The 21,586-nt window shown below is 37.9% G+C and overlaps 2 protein-coding genes across 2 annotated transcripts in view; one reads left to right on the forward strand and one right to left on the reverse strand.

Moving 5' to 3' along the window:
- The window catches only part of UBAC2 (UBA domain containing 2), a 101,802-nt gene that overhangs the window by 38,646 nt on the left and 41,570 nt on the right, over positions 1–21,586 (reverse strand). The gene's annotated exons all lie outside the window — the stretch shown is intronic.
- LOC141972814 (G-protein coupled receptor 183-like) lies at positions 8,180–17,244 on the forward strand. Its single transcript, XM_074930839.1, has 2 exons — positions 8,180–8,220; positions 15,979–17,244. Exons 1-2 carry the CDS (start codon positions 8,180–8,182, stop codon positions 17,081–17,083), a joined length of 1,146 nt encoding a protein of 381 aa, XP_074786940.1. The 3' UTR covers positions 17,084–17,244.

A 21,586-nucleotide genomic window follows, 5' to 3' on the forward strand; every position in this document is an offset into this window, starting at 1 on the left:
GAATTCTGCAAACAGCACAAACCAGGACCTAAATAACTTAAAATGTTCACTCAAAAATACATTTCCCTTCCGGAAGAACTACTGATAGGAGTAATACAAATGTGAAATGATGGTCTGAATATTAAAACTTCCATTTCCTGAATAACTGCCAAATGCAACACCCACAGCTATGAAAAAACCCCTTCAAATACTGTTTTTACTCATTTAATGGGCTGTGGCTTAAGAGCATTTTGTTATCATTTTGTTTGTTATATTTGAAGTTCAGCTTGCTGAAAAGCTTCTTCTCTGAGGACTTAAAATACTGTTTAATTATAGAATCAGTTTTAGTGTCATCTGTTAAAAACACAGTCAGATGCACTTGAATGTGTAGAGAATGCTAACTCAGGAACTACTGAAAAATGTTCAATTCTGCATATAATCCTTCTTACTTAAACAAAAACCACCTGTATAAACACACAAAACACATTCTTAAAATAAATTCAAATTATTTAAGTTGTAGGAGTCAACAGGCACAGCTGTAAGAGTGCCACATATAAAAATAATTCTTCATCAGAAGTGCTTCCATTGTAGACAATATTCCTTGAGGTAAATCAGGTTTTATAAGAGAGAAGAAAAACAAAGAAAAAAGATCTTTTCCCTTCTTAGAACAGTAATTTTAAATTATTTCTTTCTACTCTTATCAAATGACCTGAGGCAGTATCAAAATTGTGGCATGTTTTTCAGGTTTTATTCCTCCTGTGATAAATAGTGACTCAGACACAGAGATTTCACACGCAAGAGTGCACTTGATCAGAAGATGGGAAAATACATAAAGGAATTTCCCACTACTGCAAGTGCCTTTTAAAAAGAGATCAGAGAATGTTGAAACATTCCTTAAATGTTTTCACCATTAATGTCAACAGAGACCACAGAAATCACCACCCCAGTCCAGGGGAGCGATCCACGTAATTCAAAGTCCAGTATCTGACACTGCTCAGTACCTGACAGTCTAGAGGAGCTAGAGGAAACCTAGTGATGGACCTTTTCTCCTGAAAGAGTAAGTTCTTGGGCACCACCGATGTTTGCCTCCAAAGACATCACTTTTTGGTTTTTTAGACAGAATTCAGTATAAATAGGTATTACACAAATATCCATTCAGGTATCTTCTTTTAAAATGACAAAACTAGTGCCCTTCACAATACTTTGTGAAACTCATTTGTACAGGTGACTTCACTGTGTGAAAATTCATTCCGTATTCTGAAAATTTTAATCAATCTTTCCTGTTGCCTTTGGAATTTTCTATACTTTACTCATACCTCGGTTTAGAATACCTATATGGAGATACTGCCTACCTACAGCAGGTCTGTCAGTGAAGTTACCTACATAACAATAGTCAAATATGACTGACAGTAGGGGACAACAAAAGGATGGCTAAAAAGGGACCTAGTGACAAAGGGCATGAAAAAAGCCAAGGTACTTGATGCCTTTTTTGCCTCAGTTTTCACTGGTTAGTTTTACCATCAGGCCTCCTAAGTCTCTGACCTTCCTGTGGGACTGGAACAAAATCTGCTGTAAAGGAAGACAGTTGGGAAGCTCTTGAGCTCAACTGGCCATACAGGAGTCAACAGGACCAGGTCAGGTATACCTCAGGGTGCTGAGGGAGATGGCTGATGTTACTGTGACTGAAACACTGAGGTGATCAGGGCAGGTTCCTGATGACTGGAAAAATGCAGATGACATACTCATCTTCAAGGAGGGCAAGAAGAGGATTCAGGTAGCTATAACTCTCACCTCTGTCCATGGGAAAATTACAGAACAAATCTGGAAGCCATTGCCAGCCACATGACGGACAAGGCAATTGTTAATATCCCATATAGATTTACCAAGGGTGACTCTCGTGCTGTGGACAAGGAAGGGGAAGGCAGAAAATGTTGAACGCTCTGACTTGAGGATGGCCTTTGACTCAGTCTCCTCTTGTGTCCTTGAAGAAAAACTGGGGAGATAGGGACTGGGCAAGCAAATTTGAGGGAAACTGGCTGTACTGCAGGACTTGCAGGGTTCTGACCAGCAGTACGAAGTCCAAACAGCAGCCACTTACTAGCAGCTTCCCTCAGGGATCCACACTGGGGCCAACATTATTGTCTTAATTAACGACCTGGATGATGGGACAGAGTGCACTCTCAGCAAGTTGGTGAATGACATCAAATTGAAGGGAGTGGTCAACACCTTGGAGAGCAGGGCCGCATTAAGGTATTCCTTGATGACCTGGAGAAATGGGCTGACAGGAACCTTATGGAGTTCAACAAAAGCAACTGTGGAATTTTCCTCCTGGGTTGGAGTAACCCTGTGCAATGGTATAGACTGGCTAGGAAACAGATTTGCAGACAAGGAGCTAGAGAATCCTTTGAATGTTAATCAGCATTTCGCCCTTGCAGAAAAGGTTACTCACACACAGGGCTGCATTATCAAGTGTGTAGTCACCAGGCCAAGAGAAGTGATTTCTCAGCACTTCTAAGCCTGAACCCGAATCATTGTGTCCACTTTTGGGTTTCTCGCTTCAAAAAAGGCATTGATATATACTGGAGCAAGTCTAGCTGGGGGTAATGATGGTCCAGTACTGTTCCAGGCTGCCCAGGGCTAGAATCTCCATCCTCAGAGATACAGTCTGGACACACAGCTCTAGGTAACCTGCTCTTGTTGGACATGCTTTAAACCCAGAGTTGAACTAGACGACTGCTAGAGGTCCTGTCAAACCTAAGCTACTTTATTCTGTGAATAAACCTTGTTCCTGAAGCTCATAATTACTGGAGGGATTTCTGTTCCTGTATTTCTCTAGACAGGCACAAACATCCATCCATTTCCTGCAAATGAAAGGACTGGTTCTTAACTCTTTTAATTATATTTATTAATTGTTTGATAACATACAGTCAGATTCAACATCTACAACTTGAAAACATACTCTTATAGAAGGACTACTTCAATTCTCTCTTTTCTTCTTGTTTTTGCTTTTCCCCTCATCCCTTTTAATCTCCTTTCCTATACTTTCTCTCCTTTTCCAGACACTTTTCCCCCAGCCCTTTGTTCATTATACTACAAGAATATCAGGAAAACCCTTTCAAGTGCCATGATTAACTTCTACTAGGAACTTGAGACGTTTGTTTGCAAAGAAGGGCCAGAGACACAAATACATGCTGACTCTCAACTGAATTTATGCTCACTTCATGTTTAGGAAGTTAATTTCAGTCATGTGGGTTAGAAAATAAAATTTTCAAACAAAACAGAAAACTTTGAAACCTGAAAGATTAAATTCTAGACTTAAACACTCTATATGGACAACATGTGCATCCCAAAGGCGTACTATAATAGCAGGCTCTACAACAATTATACACTCATTTCAAGGAGCATGTTAAATTTCAACATTTGCAGTGAAAAAGGAACACAGCAGACCAGATGGGAACACTCTACACTGTACAAAGTGATGAGACTGATTTTATATAGAGAAAAAAAACAACTTGAAGAAACAATAATCTTAAAAATAAACCAGAGATGTAGAAACTACTGGCAGAGAAGAAAGAATCAAGGGCAAGTACTTCTCATAAGAGAAACATGCTACTTAAAGTTTAAAAGGGTGAATACTAAATTAAATAAAAAACATTTTAGCATTAATATATGCACAAAATACAGAAAAAATGGTTCTAAAATGTATGAACAAACGGGTAGAAAGTGAAATGTTACTTCTGCAAAAATATCTGCTGTTGTCAATGGAAGTTCTGCAGGATTAAACTTGCAGAAATAACCTGCTATTTTACTGAGAATGACTCACTACACTTACTAACTGTGGTGCCGTATTTGTCTTCATTTAACTTCATAAAAACACTAACCTGACAAATTCACAACCATGTACTTTTTGGGGACTAAAAATATCAGTTACAAAAGCAGCTGCAGATGAAACAGAACATGTAAACAATGTTTGTAATTCAAGTTACTATGCTACTTCAGTGCTCTGCATTCTGACAGGCTGTCTAGACACTGCCATATCATGCTTAAGGTGCCAGGACTTATTCTGAAAATGTTAAACATTCTCAATAGCATTCCTTAAAATTAGGTACCTCCCTGGAATATGACCACCCTTGATAGCTGGGATCCTCTGCCTGAGGGAGCCCAGGACTCAAAGGAACCATCTATTGCATCCAACCCTTTCACTACAGGTGCACAACACCCCAGTGCCTGAGGCCTCTCAATACCAGCAAAAGCATTAGGGTACATTACTCCAGTACTCATGTATCCAACTGCCAGTATTTCACAGGAATGCAGGAAGAAAGCGGAAACAAAAAACCCAAGACAAAACTTGAAGTTGTGCATCTTGAGGGACAGGTTCCTCCTGTCCATGGATATCTCAGCAGAATCACTGCAACTTTGGGTCCATTAATATGAGACCAATCAACAAACCAACTACTTTACAATCCCCTAATGAAGACAGAAGGCAGAGACTTACCTCTCCTAAAAAAAAGCTTTTGTTTTTAATGCCAAGACTATCCAACAATTTATTCTGTAAACTTCCCAGGTCCATTGTAAACCAGTTACAAGTTCCTTTCCCTTCCCACTGGTGAGCTAATCCAGGCCTTTCTTCTTCTACTGGCTCGAATCTTTCTTCCAATTACAAGTTTAATTTATTCATCATTAATAAGATGCTAATATATGTAAAAATTATTCTTTAGCTTGTTCAGATCAGTTAATTCTATCTCCCCTCGACCTTTGTTGTGCAAAGCTGACTTACTGTACCTGACCATTTCTAGTCTACCAGCCTGCTGCTGCTGTATACAACATAACATTTCTTCAGTTAGGCATTCACAATACACTGCTCGCAGGCAAGCAATTACTGCAGACCATCAAAGAATTATTCAGCCTGCAGCACTATGAAGTTGTTTGGTTGGTTTTTTTTAAACCAAGGCACCTGTCCTTTATTTAATTTATGATTAGCGTGCTGCCATGCATGTGAAGGCCAAAGTATGGAGATACAGATGAAAACAATGGAGTGGTACAGGAATGGCTGGCCAAACCCTGTGCCAGAAATGAGTGCAGTATCACAGGGACAACTATTTATCCTTAACTGATACGTTATTAATGTCAGCTAGGTGTTACAGAGTTAGCTACCCATGCTTACCCACTGACAGTTGCTGCTCTGCATAAGATGTCTGCAGCAAGTAATTGATGGTGACAGCTTATCAGTTAGCTTTGCTTTCATGACTTACCATAACAACCAAACAACAGTTTGAATTCAGCAAGAGAGAGGAGCTTGCGCCTTTCTGAGAGGCAGGGGCTCCCAGTGAATCCCATACTCAACTAAATCTTGCACAGAAACTGGAGCTAGGCAGAAGACATATGAAGGCACAAGGAAACGTTGAAGGGATTTAGATGGTGAAGTATTTTATTGAGGAGGTACAGTTCAACAACTGTATTGACATATTTAATGTCCTAAATTAAGATTTGGTGCTTGATTTCTTCTTCTTCATCTAGATTAACCTAAAACATTTTATTTGACCTCAGCAGTTACCATGATTCACTGGTGAGTCATCATTTACTGTTCCTCTAACTCAAGTCAGATGAGAAATCATGTTTGTCCATAAAAAAAGACAAGATTCAGCTACAGGTTAGTTCTAGACACCTGACCTGTCTCCCAGAAAACAAAATTAGTTTTGGAAGTAAAGGCAGTTTTGCAGTTAAGAAACAGGCTGGATGGATTCATTTTCTGTTTTATTGATAAATACCCTATGTAATCCAGAAATAATTTCTTACCTTGGGTAGTAGCTCTCCAGATAGGGAATTGTAAAGCTAAAGCCAGCAGCATTTGTAAACTGCTCAGATAGAGTAGGGACTAAGTAAGCAGACAGAAAATAAATCATCACAGGCATCATAACATACTGGTCAAAATATTAACTGCACTGCTTTGATGTCACCATCTCCGAAAGTAACAAATTAGTACATTTATTTGCATGCTACTCTTCTTGTATGCCAAAAGCAAAACAATGAGCTCTTGCACACAAATAGTAAAAGCAAATATATATCACAGTGACACGTGCCATTTCTTGGTTTAAATGTTCCAATCCTGTGACAGTCAAGCAGATATTGGAGAAACAGCAGCTGTATAAGACCAGAAAACAAATATCTAGAAAGATGAGTCAGTGAAAGAATGCAACCTATATCATTTAGCTCAAGCAATTAACGCACATCATGCTAAGCTGGATTGGTAGCTAATACACCAGCGTAACTCAAAGGGCACAATCTAGTAATGTATCTTAATCAAAGGAAGGCAGTATTTTATCAGATCAGAGCAGGAAACACATATTGGCATTATTTTATAATGGTAAGACTATTTTGAAATAAACATTTCCTTTAATATGAAGCTGTGGTACTAATGTCAGTCCTTGAGCAAAAAGACTACTACATGCCTGTGTATCTCAAAATTTCTACCCATTTTGTTGCTGAACAGGGAAGCAACCACATTGCAGTATTACTTTGTGTACATATGAAGCAAGTTGCCTGTGCAATTTCCCTTTAAACAGTTTTTAATTCTCATTGCTTCATTTAAAGAGAGTCTACTCTGTGATGAAGTTCAATAATTAAAAAATAATTTTAAAAAAAGAAAGCAAAAAAATCCGGAATAACACCAGGAAGTTCTCTCAAAGACTTCCTGAACGTGGTGTTAGAAGATAAACGTCCATTGAAACTGAGGAGATGAAAGCCCCAGAATGAGCCCTTCAACTCCCTGGCATATAAGGGGAATCAAGCCATGTCTGCACTGCTTGTTCAGCATCAGGAAAATCAGCATATAATGCCAACTAAATGCTCCAGGCAGGCACAAAATTAGCTCACAAGGCTCTACTTCATTCTGCTATAGCAAAACCGTTTCCCATAAAACAAGGTACATTCAATAAAGTTTAACTTTGTCATTGGATATGCATTTACTTTAGGCTTTCTGATGAGATTGACACATTAGTCAAGATCATATCTCTGCACACCTCTAATACTGCAATGTCAGCAAACGCTTGTGCTGTGAACACAGCCCTAACGTTTCCAAAGAGACATTCCCCCCTCTGCATGGGTTGGACCCGCCAAAAATAGCACCACCATGCCTACTCGCTGGTTCTTTAAAATCAGGCCATTAAATGAGGTCACTTTAAAGATAAATAGTCCTTTGCAGTCATGACTGATCGGTATGAGTTTTTGGGGAAAATCCCAGGTAACTCTCAACCACAGCCTCTTAACAGCAAATGACAGAATTTTCCATCTATCTCTGATCTCCAAAACCCTCATAACAAACACACACTTTAACTCTTAGATCAATGTTCTTTACCCAGAAACAAAGTTATTCCAGGTAACAACGGGTAACCTCACAATTTGACATCCCATTCCTTCCCTGTTCCTTAGCCACCCATGCTTAACAGTATCATTTTAGGGGAATCAGATTTGTGCTTTAAAAGCTTTTTATTTTTAATGTATTTACCTTAACATGTGTAGTAGCAGTAGTAGTATTATTCTTGCTCAAAACACAATAAACAGCTTACGAAAGCACACATCCTCATTAATCTCTCAAACCACCAGAGTTCTTCAACTCCCTTGTATATTTTCAAAGGGCATTTCTGTAAAGCCTCATCATTAAGATAGTAAAACAGTGCTGGGAATGTACACAGGTTGTCGAGATGTCTGTTTTTACACAGCATCTCAGTATGCCTCAGTTCTGAGGTCTTCTTGTGCTGTGTCCAGATCTCATAAGTAAGCAGCAGTTTTAAAACATGTACTGATCATACAGCTCTTTTCAACAGACTAAATTCAAGTTATTTTAAAATGCAAATGGCATATAAACAAAGTTTCTCACGCAGGGATTTTAGTTGGTCAACAATTAGTAGTCAAGTAAACCTCTGGGTAAAGTCCCTTCTGTGAAAGTCAGTAAAGCATAACTTCAGGGAAGAGGCGGGAGGGTTGTTTCTAATTACTCTCTTCGAACAGACTAATTGTAAAAGGATTAAAAATAGATGCTTTCACATCCCATAAAACAGTAGGCAGCAAATCAAGACCAGCATACAAACAAGGTTTTTTTTAAGCACTTGAAAAAACCTACCCCTCCCACAAGAGCGACTCACGTAATCACTCTTGAAAACAATGTGCAAGGATAAACTTTCACAGTCAAGCCATCCTCCTAATGCCTGTAACTGCTCAGAGGATCCAAGAAGCTACAGATATGTAAGTACAGAAAAGAATTAACTTTTTAAACTATTTTTTTTCACTGAACAACAGTAAACAATTTCAGAAAGATTACTTCTTTTTTGCATTATATTGAATATTTGCATGTGATGTGGTAGGTAGGATAAATGATCTTTGGATGGGAGAGACAAGGCTTGTGGAAGAAATTGTGTGATATTTTATGTTCACATATGAATATGCTGCAGGTTTATTTAAAGGATCTGCTGACCCACAGCATCAACAAGTTATTTCAAGTCCTTTCTTACAATACTGCCTTTCGACAGTCACAGGAAAACATTAGATACTGCATTAGCTTAGACTGTTTTTTAACAACAGTAATTTAAATTACACTAATGTTGAAATAACTGTACAAGTAGTAAGGGAAGCACTGCAGTTCTTAACTCATTCACTGAACCTCACAGAATACTTTAATAGTAGGGTAACGCCTTAAAACAAATCCATACTATGGTCATGGATGCACAACTTGTTCTATCAAATGCGCTTCTTGTCTATGAAACAGTCTTTATCATCCGCTCAAGAACTTCTCAGTCACACTTCTCAAATCTAAATACTGCAACAGAGTATTTTAAGAATACAAAGTTTTATGAGCTAATTCCTCTTTACCTTCTGACACGTATTTCTTTCAATGTTTTTAGAAAGAATTCTTTTTCTGTATCACAATCTCCAAATATCTTTCTCCTTATTACTCATCTTCATGCCACAAGGCTACAATTTGAAGACATCTTCCCAATTAAAAAGGATCCATTTTTCCTGTTATACTAGTAAAACAAGATAGACTGTTCAACAGACAGTAACTCAACTACCATTTATCTTAAAAAAAATAGAGACAGCATGCATGCCTTTGAGCACAGAATGAAAGAGGTCTGTGTAATATTGTCATGGCTTCTCCTGAAAAGACAAGGGAACTGAAAACTTTAAAAACTGGCAAATAGTTTTTAAGAGCTCAAATCATCCCTTTCTGTTCTATAGATTGAGGAGTAGGTATAGATGTAATGAATAATAAATTTAAACTGGAGTTCTGAAGTTGTAATCCCTAAAATTAAGGACTGTACCTGTACAGGTTCCATATCATTCAGAAAAAAAAAAAAAAAAAAATCATATAAAAGGTGTGCATGTTTTCTAGTACTAAAACACAAATTGTTATTTTTCTTCTCATTGCAGGAATGTAACTGTCAGTGGCTCAGGTTTTATTTTGTTAATTTGCTATATTTTAGGCTCTCTCCTCACATTTAGTATACTTAGGCAAGTAAACTGAAGGGAGGGTAATCAGCATCTCAGCTCTTCACATCAACATGCATCTTTGGCAGAGATGATTTATGTTAGTTCTCACACTTAACAGGACAGATAACATTTGGAAAGAGATCCAACAGATAAGGGCGAGACATGTACACTTCAAATTACTTCCACTTTTTCTTTAACTAATTAAGCAGCACTTCAACTTTATTTCTATTTCACTTACTGTAGCTTCTGTTATTTTTGAGCGCCAAATGTAACTGTCATACAACTTTGCAAAATCTGTAGATTAAAGAAAATAGATAAAAGCAGGACCATAAAGATGCCACAGTGTGTGTATCTGCAAATTCTGTTAAGCATTTAAAGAATATTATAATTCTTCGTAGCCATCATTAAGACAATTTCATTTATGAATTGCATATGTGTGATTCCCTGATGTGTCGCTTACAAATTTGGCTTTAGTACTCCATCAAATCTGAGTTTATACTGAGGATGAATAAAAGCACTAGCCTGGAATCTATCTCACCAAAATTAGCTGTGGGTTGCGACCTTCAGTCTTCAGGTCATTAGGCCTACTCGTTATCATTTAGGACACAAAACTCAACAGCTTTCGAAAAAAAAGGTAAATTAACATAATGCACTAGGAGCATATGAGCGTTAAAGTATTAAAACCAGGAAGCTTTAGGACACTCCTGTCTCTTGCCTCAGCTTTTATGAAAACATATGTAGTTCCCAAGATAACAATACATACACCTAGATATACGTACCCTAGGTATATGTTTTTTCTATATTAACAAAGCATTCTACTATGCAGCATAGCATGTGCACTTTTTAACGTACATAACTGAGTTGAATCAAGCCTTTTTCTCAGAAAAGACACTACAATGAAGATTACTCGTATGGTACATTAGAAATTCAAACAGTAAATATGACTGGTCAACAGAAAACAATTAATTTTAGAGATCAAGGAAAAAAATAAGCCTACATAACCACAGCACTGTATATTTCCCATCTTCTACTGGTTTTAAACTCTGCAAGACTTACAGAGCTTGCACCTATAGACAGCTGTAAGCTCAGTAAATGCTCAGGTCAGGCACTGCAGGGAAAGAGAAGTCTCTTTCCCAATGATTCATTTTAAATCATTTATACTCTTTATGCATACATAGCACTATTCCCCAATACTGTTTGTTAAGGAAGTATCGTCCATCTCAAAGTGACTAAACCATACTGTAGAGAGTCAGAAGAGATCTTTCTAATGATCTGCTGTGCCTTTCTAAGAATTTAATTAGCGCCCCTCTTAAATTAGCTCCTGGACAGATGGACTGGGGATTCATCTCCAAAGAATGAATATTATGAAGAGAGACAGACAAATCATACATTAGATTACAATACACAGTTAAAGCCTTCTACATGTTCCCTGTTCTGCTGAAAAGACAGATGGTGCTCCTTCAGCAAAAGCAGGAGAAGCGAACAAGAAGAAAACTCATTTAGCATACAGACAGCAAGCTCTTTGTATCACTCACTGCTTGCACATGATTCAAACCCATGCAATCTAAGGTTGCAAGAATGCAATTGCTGGCTCATAGCTTAAATTTATTCTTGTTAATAGTTAAATGTATGTAACATTACAATACTACATATAAAGCTCATCATACATCAACATTTCTACGAATCAGGGTTTTGGATTACATAGTACTTCTAGACTGGAGCCACCATTCTGTTCACCAAACACCTTTTACAGTACAGACTCTACTCTGAGCTGGGCTCTTGCATACTCCAGTATAAATGTAAAACAAATAATAATGCCAGTCAAACATTTTCACAGCAAACCAATCTCCTAAAACAATTTATTTTCTTTCTTTGATGAGATTACAAACTAGGCTCAGAAAGGCACCTGCAGAGATTTCAGATATGCTAGATTTTGTAAACTGCTGGACATGGTACTGTAATTTTTCCCCTGAGTTAATACTATTGCTATCAAACATCAAGAAAGCACACAGAATAGACTAAAAGCTGGCTAGTTAACAAATGTCATACAGTAATTGACTAAAACATTTTTTTTTTCCCATTGGTGGTCAGAAAGCAAATACAATGCTAAGACTTGAAAATGGCAAGTGAGAGAACAATGAATAACAACCTGCACTAGCTGCAAGCCTGGGCATAATATTAAAATTAATTTTAAACTCTCCCAGGTGTAAGGTCCTCCCAGGTAGAAGCAGAGAGCAATGGCCATGCTCCTAGACTGGATATCCTAGGACACAGTGAATATGAGAAGGACTTTGGGATCACAGTGAACTAACTTCACAAGCTCCCAGTGTAATGCTACACAACTCTATCTCGGATGCCTAATCAACTGAACAGAAAAAGCAGGGACATATTGGTGAGTATGCTTCCAGGTACACAGATACCGAGAGGCATCTGGAACCCCATCTTCTGTGTGGGACTAAGCTGGGTTAGAACAGACATCACAGGACTATTTTGCCTTGTGGTGAGACATTTGAGAAGTTCAACTTGAATTGCCAAAACCATGAGACTGTGTAAGGGGGAAAGGCTCAACAAAAACCACAATTGCAGATTAATTTTAAAGAAATTTAAGTAAGACACACACACATTTTTTAATAGGGAGGTTGATTGACCAAAAGTTACAGTACAAATGGCTAATTCTCTTACTCTTCAGTTCTCCAAATCAAGACCAAACAGCATTTTAGAAAATATGCTTTGATGAAAGGTTAATGAAATCTATAGACAAATAAATAAAATAACATAACCTGAATTATAGAAAAAGTCACATTAAATGAGTAAGTGGTCTGTGTCACTGAGTATTGTGTGTCTACAGACTCAGAAAATGTAAAAAGCTGAACAACCTTCTTTACAATACCAATACAAAGACAGGAATTTTCAACACTTAAAATTTCACATGTACCTCTAAGCCAAAAAATTGTTGCAATGTTTTCTAAAATTATAAAATCAGTAAATTAATGGGGTTTTTTTCTCAAGTATATACTTCAAAATACTACCATTAATAAACCCAGAAAGCCACCAGGGAGCGGTATTTAATCCAGCAACCTAGAAGAGCAAACATTTTTGTAGTGATTCTAGAGGGTAGCTTCAGTGGTGCATCTGGATTCAGTACAGTAACTGCCCATGTTCTCATAAGGTATTCAGGCACACAGCTCATTAAAATCAGTATGTATCAAGTCCAGCTAGTCTGAGGTTTGTAGCTGTAAGGAGGTCATATTCTCCATTTTTGCTCCAAGAATGCAAAATACACAAAAAGTGCACAAAATGGGCCTGCTGTTGTTTTTTCAGATACATTCCGTGGAGGATGTCATATGTTCTGCATGTATAATAAGCTGATCACTAAGGATTGCTGCTAAGAAATAAACAGCAACCTGACACAAGGAATAAGATTTAAAAAAAAAATAAAAAAAAATCTTGTCTTAATAGCCTAGGCACCTTTTAGGAAGAAAATTGTTCTTTTTTTTAAATGCAGCCCAGTTCAAAATTGACAAGAAAAGGTGAAATACCTGCTGAGGTGAATGGAGTTCATTCAACAATAAGAGCTCAGACATACAAAGAAGTTATCACAGCTCAGGTGATGCACATTAAGTTGTCAGATGGTAGCAACTTTATCATTTGTTTGGGCCCCAAATCAGATATAGTATCTCTTTTTTTTTAAAAAAAACCAAATGGAATATATTCAGGTAATACAGCAACTAGGCACCATGGTGACTGCTCAAATATGCCCATACATACAAAGAAAATACTAATCTAGAGAATTATAAAATGTGCTCCCTACAGTAACAGTCAAAAATATTTTAAGGATAACAGAGGATCAAAAAAACACCCTCCCCATCCAGGGCTGACTCCCACAGCAGGTCAAGAGCCCACTGACATCCTCTGTCAAGGAGTACAGCTTAGCTGATGTGCACACTGCCCTGGAAGGCCCATAAACTGTGGTGCTCCAGCTTTCTTCTCATCTGTTTGTGTCCAGATTGTCCTGCCACAGAACCACTCACCATGTATATCCATGTTAGCACCATGGAGAGACACAAACTCTCTCTCAGCTAGGACTTCTTCTCAATATAACCATGGTTTTATGTGAGACTGAACATTCTATTTTGAGGAACAAATTCTAGATTAATTTAGTAAAGATCTGACTTCATAGCACAAAATTAGGTAACGTGCATTTTATGAAATTCTACTCCTAATGTAAAAAAAAAAATTCATTGAAATTACAGATTTTTTCCTAACCCAGTTAAATGCATTTGTATGATAGATATTCTACATTTTACAAACATTTGTAGAAAGACAAATGAATGGATGTGGCAATTATGCACGTTATTTATGAATGAAAACTATTACAACTTAATAATGAAAATAAAATTATGCAGTTAATATGTTGTAACTAGTTACTGCAATAGAACCATTTATCATAAATCTTAGATTATTCTTCCTTACATATGTTTAAGAAGTTATTTTACCTAAATTTCAAGGAAGGGATGAATAGAAGATAGATGCCATGCTGGGAGTGTGAACAAGTGATCTGAAGCATTTAAATAAAAGAGGCAAAACAAAATACCTCTCTGACTCTCATCCAGGTGCCTACACAAACCCACACCATCTTCTGCAAAAAGCAGTCTATTACACTTATGTAAAATAAGAACCAGCATATGTGCTTCTATAAGGGAAAAGACGAAACAGAAGGAAAGTATACCAGGGCCATCCTCAGGGCAGTAATACTGTATTAATCCATTATCAAACACACTAACAGCAAGATACTGATGTGGAATGATGTAGAATTAACTAACATAAAATTACAGACATTCTTAAATCTGCACTACAGCTGGAGTTGCCATTTGCAGGTTTAATTCCCTTATTCAAACCACAAACCTTTCATTTCAGATATGACTTTGAACACCGAATGCAGTACTCTCACCTCCTGACACATGGTACATACTTCATGGGTTATCCAAGATTCAGAACATTGTACTGTCAGAAATCACTCACCTATCTTTCCTACTGCCTGTTCTACACAGCAAATATAGACTTAATACACTATCTGGGTGCTAAATTTCCTCCTTAAACATACGTAATACATGTTCATTTACGTATTTTAATACATATCATCCACTTCCTGCAGGTTTACTGATTACTGATTACAGCTGAGAAGCTTATGCACCCCTGCTAACCTAGCCAGAAGTCTGATCAGACTGGCTTATGTGTTGCAGGTACATTAATTGTGAACAGTCTGAAATAATGAGGATTATCTCCTCAAAACATGAAAGAAGATATCAACCTTTTAATACTTTCACAAGTTAATAAAAGGATAATGAATACTTTCTAAAATGTGTATCTTAAAACCCTTAAAACTGAGAAGCATTTTCCAGAAAGACTTTTTTAAGGTACAGCAAGCTCCAGTCATTTGTAAATAGTGTGTTGAAAGGCAGATGCTCAGAAATAAGCTAGACATTTTAATTAAAGGCACTAGATAGACTTAAAACTTTTATCTCCAGATTGTATTCTGCATTAAAGCAGAAGCAATCTTGTTTTCACTGATGTTGTAATCTGTAAATGGTGCCCTCTAAGAGGAGCAATGTCAAATGCCTCATCCTTTCTGACATTTATGTTTACACTATGCAACTGTCAGGTAACGCACCTAAGAAATACTTTGCACTGGAAGCAGTATCAATAGGATGGGGTCCTTTCCTTTTCTGAAATTCTGCCGGATCATTTTTTATATTTTTAAGTCCCCCAAATCACTGACACTCTGCAGCTCTTCCATGATACATCTGACTGTGCAGGTTAAACAATTTCTAAAATCTACCAAATTGTCAACATGTAAAATATTTCAGTTGGATTCTCTCTCTTTTGCAGCACCACTGAAGAGTGACTAAAGTGGTAGTCTTAAGAACTTATGTATGTAATATTTGAATTAGATTCCAAAAGCGAATTCTTAAAAACTAATATTAAACAAGCTGAATTATTATAATGCCAATATAGTAAGAATGCTGAAAAAAGTGCATTTCTCTAAACTTAAACCATTATAACACAAATTGTTAAGAACAGAAACTCCCTAAAAATTAACTGAAACACATTTAAAACATTTTGTCTGCTTGTCTGACCCTTGGGGCCTTCATATGATCCTTTATCATGTGGTTTCTTCAGACTCCTTTTTCCCCTCAGATTGCTCTAAACAGTCTCCCACCTTCTGACCATCTATAAACTTCACTTTCCAAGTACATTACATCCCTGGTTTATTATTTTGCCTGCCTGACTTTCTTCAGGAGAAAAGGAATTGGGGTCAAACCAAAAAAGCCAAGAAGAACCATCTTTTTGTTCGTTTTTGGAAGGAGGCTTGAAAAATAATTCACCATAATGAAGTTTCATTTCATTTTTTTTACAATCTTGCTTTTTGCAACAGAGGTTGACCGTTGTTATGCAGAAGCAGTTTATCTACATTCATTACATAATGTCCCCTTTTGTGTTTTTTTCCTATGTTAGGTCCACTGAGCTTCCTGCAACAACAGCGGTTGCAAAAATGGACATTTTCACAGCTTCTCAGACAAACAGTTCCACCTGCGACTTATATGAGCATAAAGATACAGCACGGATACTACTGTCTGTCTTCTACAGCTCCATCTTAATTCTTGGGGTGCTTGGAAACACCATTGCCCTCACCGTCATTTTTAAAAACAGAAAGAAGATCAACTCCACTACCCTTTATTCAACAAATCTCGTCTTCTCCGATCTCCTGTTCTGTATTGCCTTGCCTACAAGGATAGCCTACTACGCCCTGGGATTTCACTGGCCCTTTGGAGAAGCATTGTGTCGAATAACCGCTCTCTTGTTCTATATCAACACCTACGCAGGTGTAAACTTCATGACGTGTTTGAGCATTGACAGGTTTTTCGCTGTTGTCCACCCCTTCCGATACAAGATCAGAAGGATTAAATATGCTAAGGGCATTTGTGTCTTTATCTGGTTTCTTGTATTTAGTCAAACTTTCCCATTACTTATACAACCCATGTCACAGGAAGAAGAAGAAAGGACTACATGTATGGAATATCCAAACTTTGAAAAAATAGCACATCTACCGCTTATACTTCTTGCTGCCTGTTTAGTAGGGTACCTTATTCCCCTGGGGATTATACTATTTTGTTACTCTCAAATTAGTTGCAAACTTTTTCAAACGGCCAAGGAAAATCCACTGACTGAAAAATCAGGGATAAACAAAAAAGCCATTAATACAATCATATTTGTAATTATAGTGTTCATCATCTGTTTTACCCCGTATCACGTTGCAATCATACAACATATGATTAAGAAGCTTCAGAATGAACCCCCATGCATGGAAAAGAAAATTTTCCAGAAGTCACTCCATTATACTGTCTTTCTGATGAATTTTAACTGCTGTCTAGATCCTTTCATCTATTTCTTTGCATGCAAAGGATACAAGAGAACTGTAATGAAAATACTGAGACGACAAGTGAGTGTATCCATTTCAAGCGCTGTCAGGTCACATCACGAAGAAAGCTCACGTGATGTGGGAGAAACACAAATGATGGTACTTGCAAAATCTGCCAATGGAAAACTACCTGAAAAATAAAGTCTGTAGTACACCACAGTGGAGCAAGCTTAAAAATCCAGGGTCCACAGTAAGAGCTCAGTGTTCCCTGTGCAGCAGTTTAAGTAAGGTTCTGTTCTTCTGGATGTCAGGAAATCAAGGAGTGATATTGGACTGAAAATGAGTTGTCACAGGAAAGCAGGAAAACTCAGCATTATCATTTCCTAGCTGTATCATTTTGACTGATCTCATTATTTTTCCAGGAAATATGCACCATTGTGAATGTTCAAATTCCATAGTGCACATATGTATGCCTGGATGTTATTAACTCAAGCAAAGACTCAATTCATGGTTTGGGTGTCTGAGAAAGGATTAAACACAAATAGCTTACAATTCAGACTGACTAAAACCAGAATATCTGAAAATTGTAAGACCTCTAGCTGAGCTCCGATCACAGCAATGGTTTTGTTAGCCAAGCCACACAAGCAAAAGAAATCAAACTTTGAGATAAAACGTACAATTTCTGTGCATGTTTGACAAGTGCTTAGTTTACAGCCCTTTGGAGGTGAAACTGCATTTTACACTATCTGAAGCACAAATGTCTTATTGGACAATTCACATAGATAACATTGTCAAATGTAACAGATGAAAAGTTAATGAACTCTTTTGTTCTCCCCAACACCAAATATCTCCCGTATGTTAAATCACTCATCTTTGCAAGGTGTATTATCTCTTTGCTCCTTTTCCTAAAGGAGAACCTTCTTTTCCAGTGTGTATTGTAACGAGTCTCTACTCTAGTTGTAAATAAATTATTTATAAACAAAAAAAATAAGTTGAAGCAAGAGACTGTAATATGAAAACTGCACCATTTCAGTTAAAAGAGCAGTGATGCAGGGTTATTCAAAACTTCTGAAGTCAGACATGGACACAAGACAAACGTTTTAGAAACAGGAATAAATGTTCACAGTTATAGCCACCAAAAAGTAAATCAGTGGGTTAATTCTGATGGCGTGAGATGGCCACCTCTTTTTAAGTGCTGTTTACCTGAGATCAATAAATGAGGACAGCAGGATTGGCTGGGAAAGAACAAGCTTTCCCATTATGCCTTCATACAGCATATCTGGGATCTCTTTGGGCCCACTGAAATTGGGCCAGCAAAGAGACCAAATGACTTAAACACATCCTGCTGGAATTGGCTCAATACCAGTTGAGTATCCAGGATGCAAGCCCTGAGTTCCTGCTGTTGTGCCCTTCCGTCATGTGTCAGTTTCCTTCCCTACTGCATTCCTGGCCCTCCCATCTTTTCTTTTGTCTTCTATCTAATTAATATGCCTTCACCTGCCAACTCAATTTGGTAATTGCACCATGAGGTTGTGATGGAAGAGGCAAATTAAAGACTGCCTGATAATTACTGGTAAAAGTTATGCCAGATGTCAGAATAAACGTTATTTATTGCAGCTGTATCTCTCTGGCATTGACATTGCACTGGAAGTCAAGCAAACACAGTTACATTTGTCATCTTCGCAATTCCTTCCTTCCTCACGTGTTGACCTCCGCCTACCTGCAAACATGGAAGGGTCACATCTGAACAGCAGTACGGAAACATTAAATTAACGATTACTCTGTTATGGGAAATAAAATCCAAAAGACCCTATATTTCATACCACTTGGACTGTCAAACTTGAGTTTCTAATTACAAAAGACACTATGCAACTACAGGAAAATGGAGTAAGAAAAATAATTTTTAACAGAAGTTCTACATAATTCTGCATGCTATAGCAGTTCTATTCTTGTCAGCTTTTTTAATAAACTATTTTAAAATATTATTTAAGAATTCTTCCCTACTGGAGTACACAAATGATAACCTGATAAAACCACAGACAGACCACTCATGAATACCTAGAAGCTGTAGAAATAAGATATACTTATTATTAACATCACACAAATAGAAGCTCATTTTATTCTAATGTCTCTTTTTTAATTTTCATTTGCATTTCATCTAACTGTGATTATAAAACCTTAAAGAAGTCTTTTTTATATTTGTCTGTAAAAATAGCTCAAATATATGTTACAGCACCACATAATGCAGATATCTGTTCTCTTCTAAGTGGAAACAAAGTGAAGATCTGTACTGAAAGATAATTTTTTTATCCCTGTTTTCTCATGTTAGCAATTTTGTTATTTTCAAATTTAGACTTTGCTTTTAAATCACATCAACATTCTCAAACAACTAACTTTACATGAAAATACTGCTTTTGCTCTAATAAGCCTCAGAGTGTTGGTCCAGTTAGATACGGGTTTGAGAAAAGCTATTTTTTTCCTCATTTTAATATTTCTTAAATGCTGAAGAAACCAATAAAACAAAAATTTGTAAAAGCTAAGATAAGCTCGGCTTCCTGACAAGAGTCCTAAAGGCACAGACACACAGACAGACAGAGACCATTTTTAGCTGTGGCAACTGATGCCACTGCTTCCCCTCACTACTTGCCAGCACGCACTCATAGCTCATGCACACTCGTATCAGTGAGGAGCCTCTTTTCTGTGTGCTTATCTGAAACTGCCAAAAGTAGCGGTGGTGGTTTCAGTTGGCCTGGGACACTGCATTGAAGTCATTTAGAGAGCATCTGTCCTATTTCTTCTGTCAGCTGTGCTATGGGGCTGGTAGCCATCACCAGAGAGATGGTAACAAGCTGCTGCATGGGAGCAAGGAAGAGCAGTAATACTGAAAACTTACAGCTGTTCTCAAACAACTGGATTTCTTCAAGATGCTCTTATACATTTATCCTGCTGTTACTTTCCCACAGTACTGTTCACTGGAGTATTTTTATGATAGCAGTTACCTGTAGTGGCACACATTAGGTCCCTCTGCTCCTGCATGCTGCACAGACATGAATAAAGGGGGTGAAGCCGTATCTGGTATCTTTTTTCCCCTCCAACGTTGAGTATGTAAGGATGTGTCTATCTTAAAAGACATGAACATGCTACATCATGTAACATATAGCTGAAGCAGTATGAGCTTTGCAAAAGGAAATGCATTGATCCATTGTAGGAAATGCCCCCTTCTGTGTGAAGGAAAGTCTGTGAAACAGACACAGATCTGGAGCTCACTCATCTTTTCTACATATAAACAAAGCAGCTGACAAATAGCAGCAGGTTCAAATGGTTTGCTCATTATGAAGACTGAAGTTCTTCAGAGAAACTGGGTCTCTATTTGAAGGGTGAAGTCCAGTCAGGATCTTAAAACCTATGTTCATGACAAAACAATAGAATATCTTTAAATTTACACTTCGGAGTATAGGGCTAGGGCAGTTGCTAAGAGGACTCCAACTAGACTTTGTGTCCACTGCTGACACGCGTCTCAAATCTTACCTGGTAGAGAATGTGACAGAGCACATAGAAATAAAAATTATGATGGGGGCCAAATGGTACATTTTGGATGAGTCTGTCCAAGTCTGGAAAATAAAGCTGTATAGACACCTCTTGTTGAACACATGACCAAGTGAAGGTGCACCATGTGAATAATCCCGGAACACATGCATTTTCAGCAAAAGAGCATTTACACAGAATCACAGAATCATCTAGTTTGGAAAGGACCCTGGAGATCATCTAGTCCAACGGTTCACCTAGCACATTTCCCACCTACAGCATATCCTTAAGCTCTAAAACGACCCTACTCTTGAACACCCCCAGGGATGGGGACTCCACCACCTCCCTGAGCAGCCCATTCCAATGCCTCACAACCCGTTCTGTAAAGAAATGCTTCCTAATATCTAGTCTGAACTTTCCCTGGGGCAACTTGAGGCCATTCCCTCTTGTCCTGTCGCTTTCTACTAGGCTAAAGAGACTCATCCCCAGCTCTCTGCAGCTTCCTTTCAAGTAGCTGTAGAGGGCGATGAGGTCTCCCCTCAGCCTCCTCTTCTCCAGACTAAACACCCCCAGTTCCCTCAGCCGCTCCTCATAGGACATGTGTTCCAGACCCTTGACTTTAGTGTCTTTACTTTTTCTTTTGATGAAAATGCAAAACTAAGGACTACTACTGCAAGTGCTCAGATGGGTTCTCTCAGCCACCTTGGGCTTGAAGATACTGAAGCCTAACTGAAAGCACAGCGATAAAAAAGGCAATCTCCTGTGGCTTACAGGCCCAGCAGAACAGGACAAGGCTTCGCTGCCTGACTCTTAGCTGTGGCCATGAAAACTATGCAGATGAGGAACCTGTCAGCAAGATGGTCATCTAGCAAAAGACAGTATCAGCAACTGTCCAAAGTGGTAAATATGCTACCACAAACAACACGATTCCTGAAGGTGGTTAATGACTCCTCTTAAACCAGCAAGCTCATTAGCATAAAGAAAAAAAATAGAGGCTGTTGGTTTTCTAAACAGATGTTGCATTAAGGACTAACATTGTTCTGAAGCTCAAATGCTTTCAGTTAAGCAAGGAATGAATAGACTCCATGAAAATTATGAGACAACCTGCAACAGAAGAAAAATAAATAGGGTGCAGCTGAAGAGAAGAGAAGCTTTGCCTTATGCGACCAGTTCTGCAGG

Source organism: Athene noctua, chromosome 1 (assembly GCF_965140245.1).
Source record: "Athene noctua chromosome 1, bAthNoc1.hap1.1, whole genome shotgun sequence".
NCBI classification, from domain to species: Eukaryota; Metazoa; Chordata; class Aves; order Strigiformes; family Strigidae; genus Athene; species Athene noctua.

What these genes read in the sequence shown, in the direction of transcription:
- LOC141972814 (XM_074930839.1), top strand. Translation starts at nt 8,180, where the DNA reads ATGCCTGTAACTGCTCAGAGGATCCAAGAAGCTACAGATAT. An exon ending in ATCCAAGAAGCTACAGATAT is followed by an intron (nt 8,221 to 15,978) that starts GTAAGTACAGAA and finishes TTCCTATGTTAG; the next exon opens with GTCCACTGAGCTTCCTGCAA.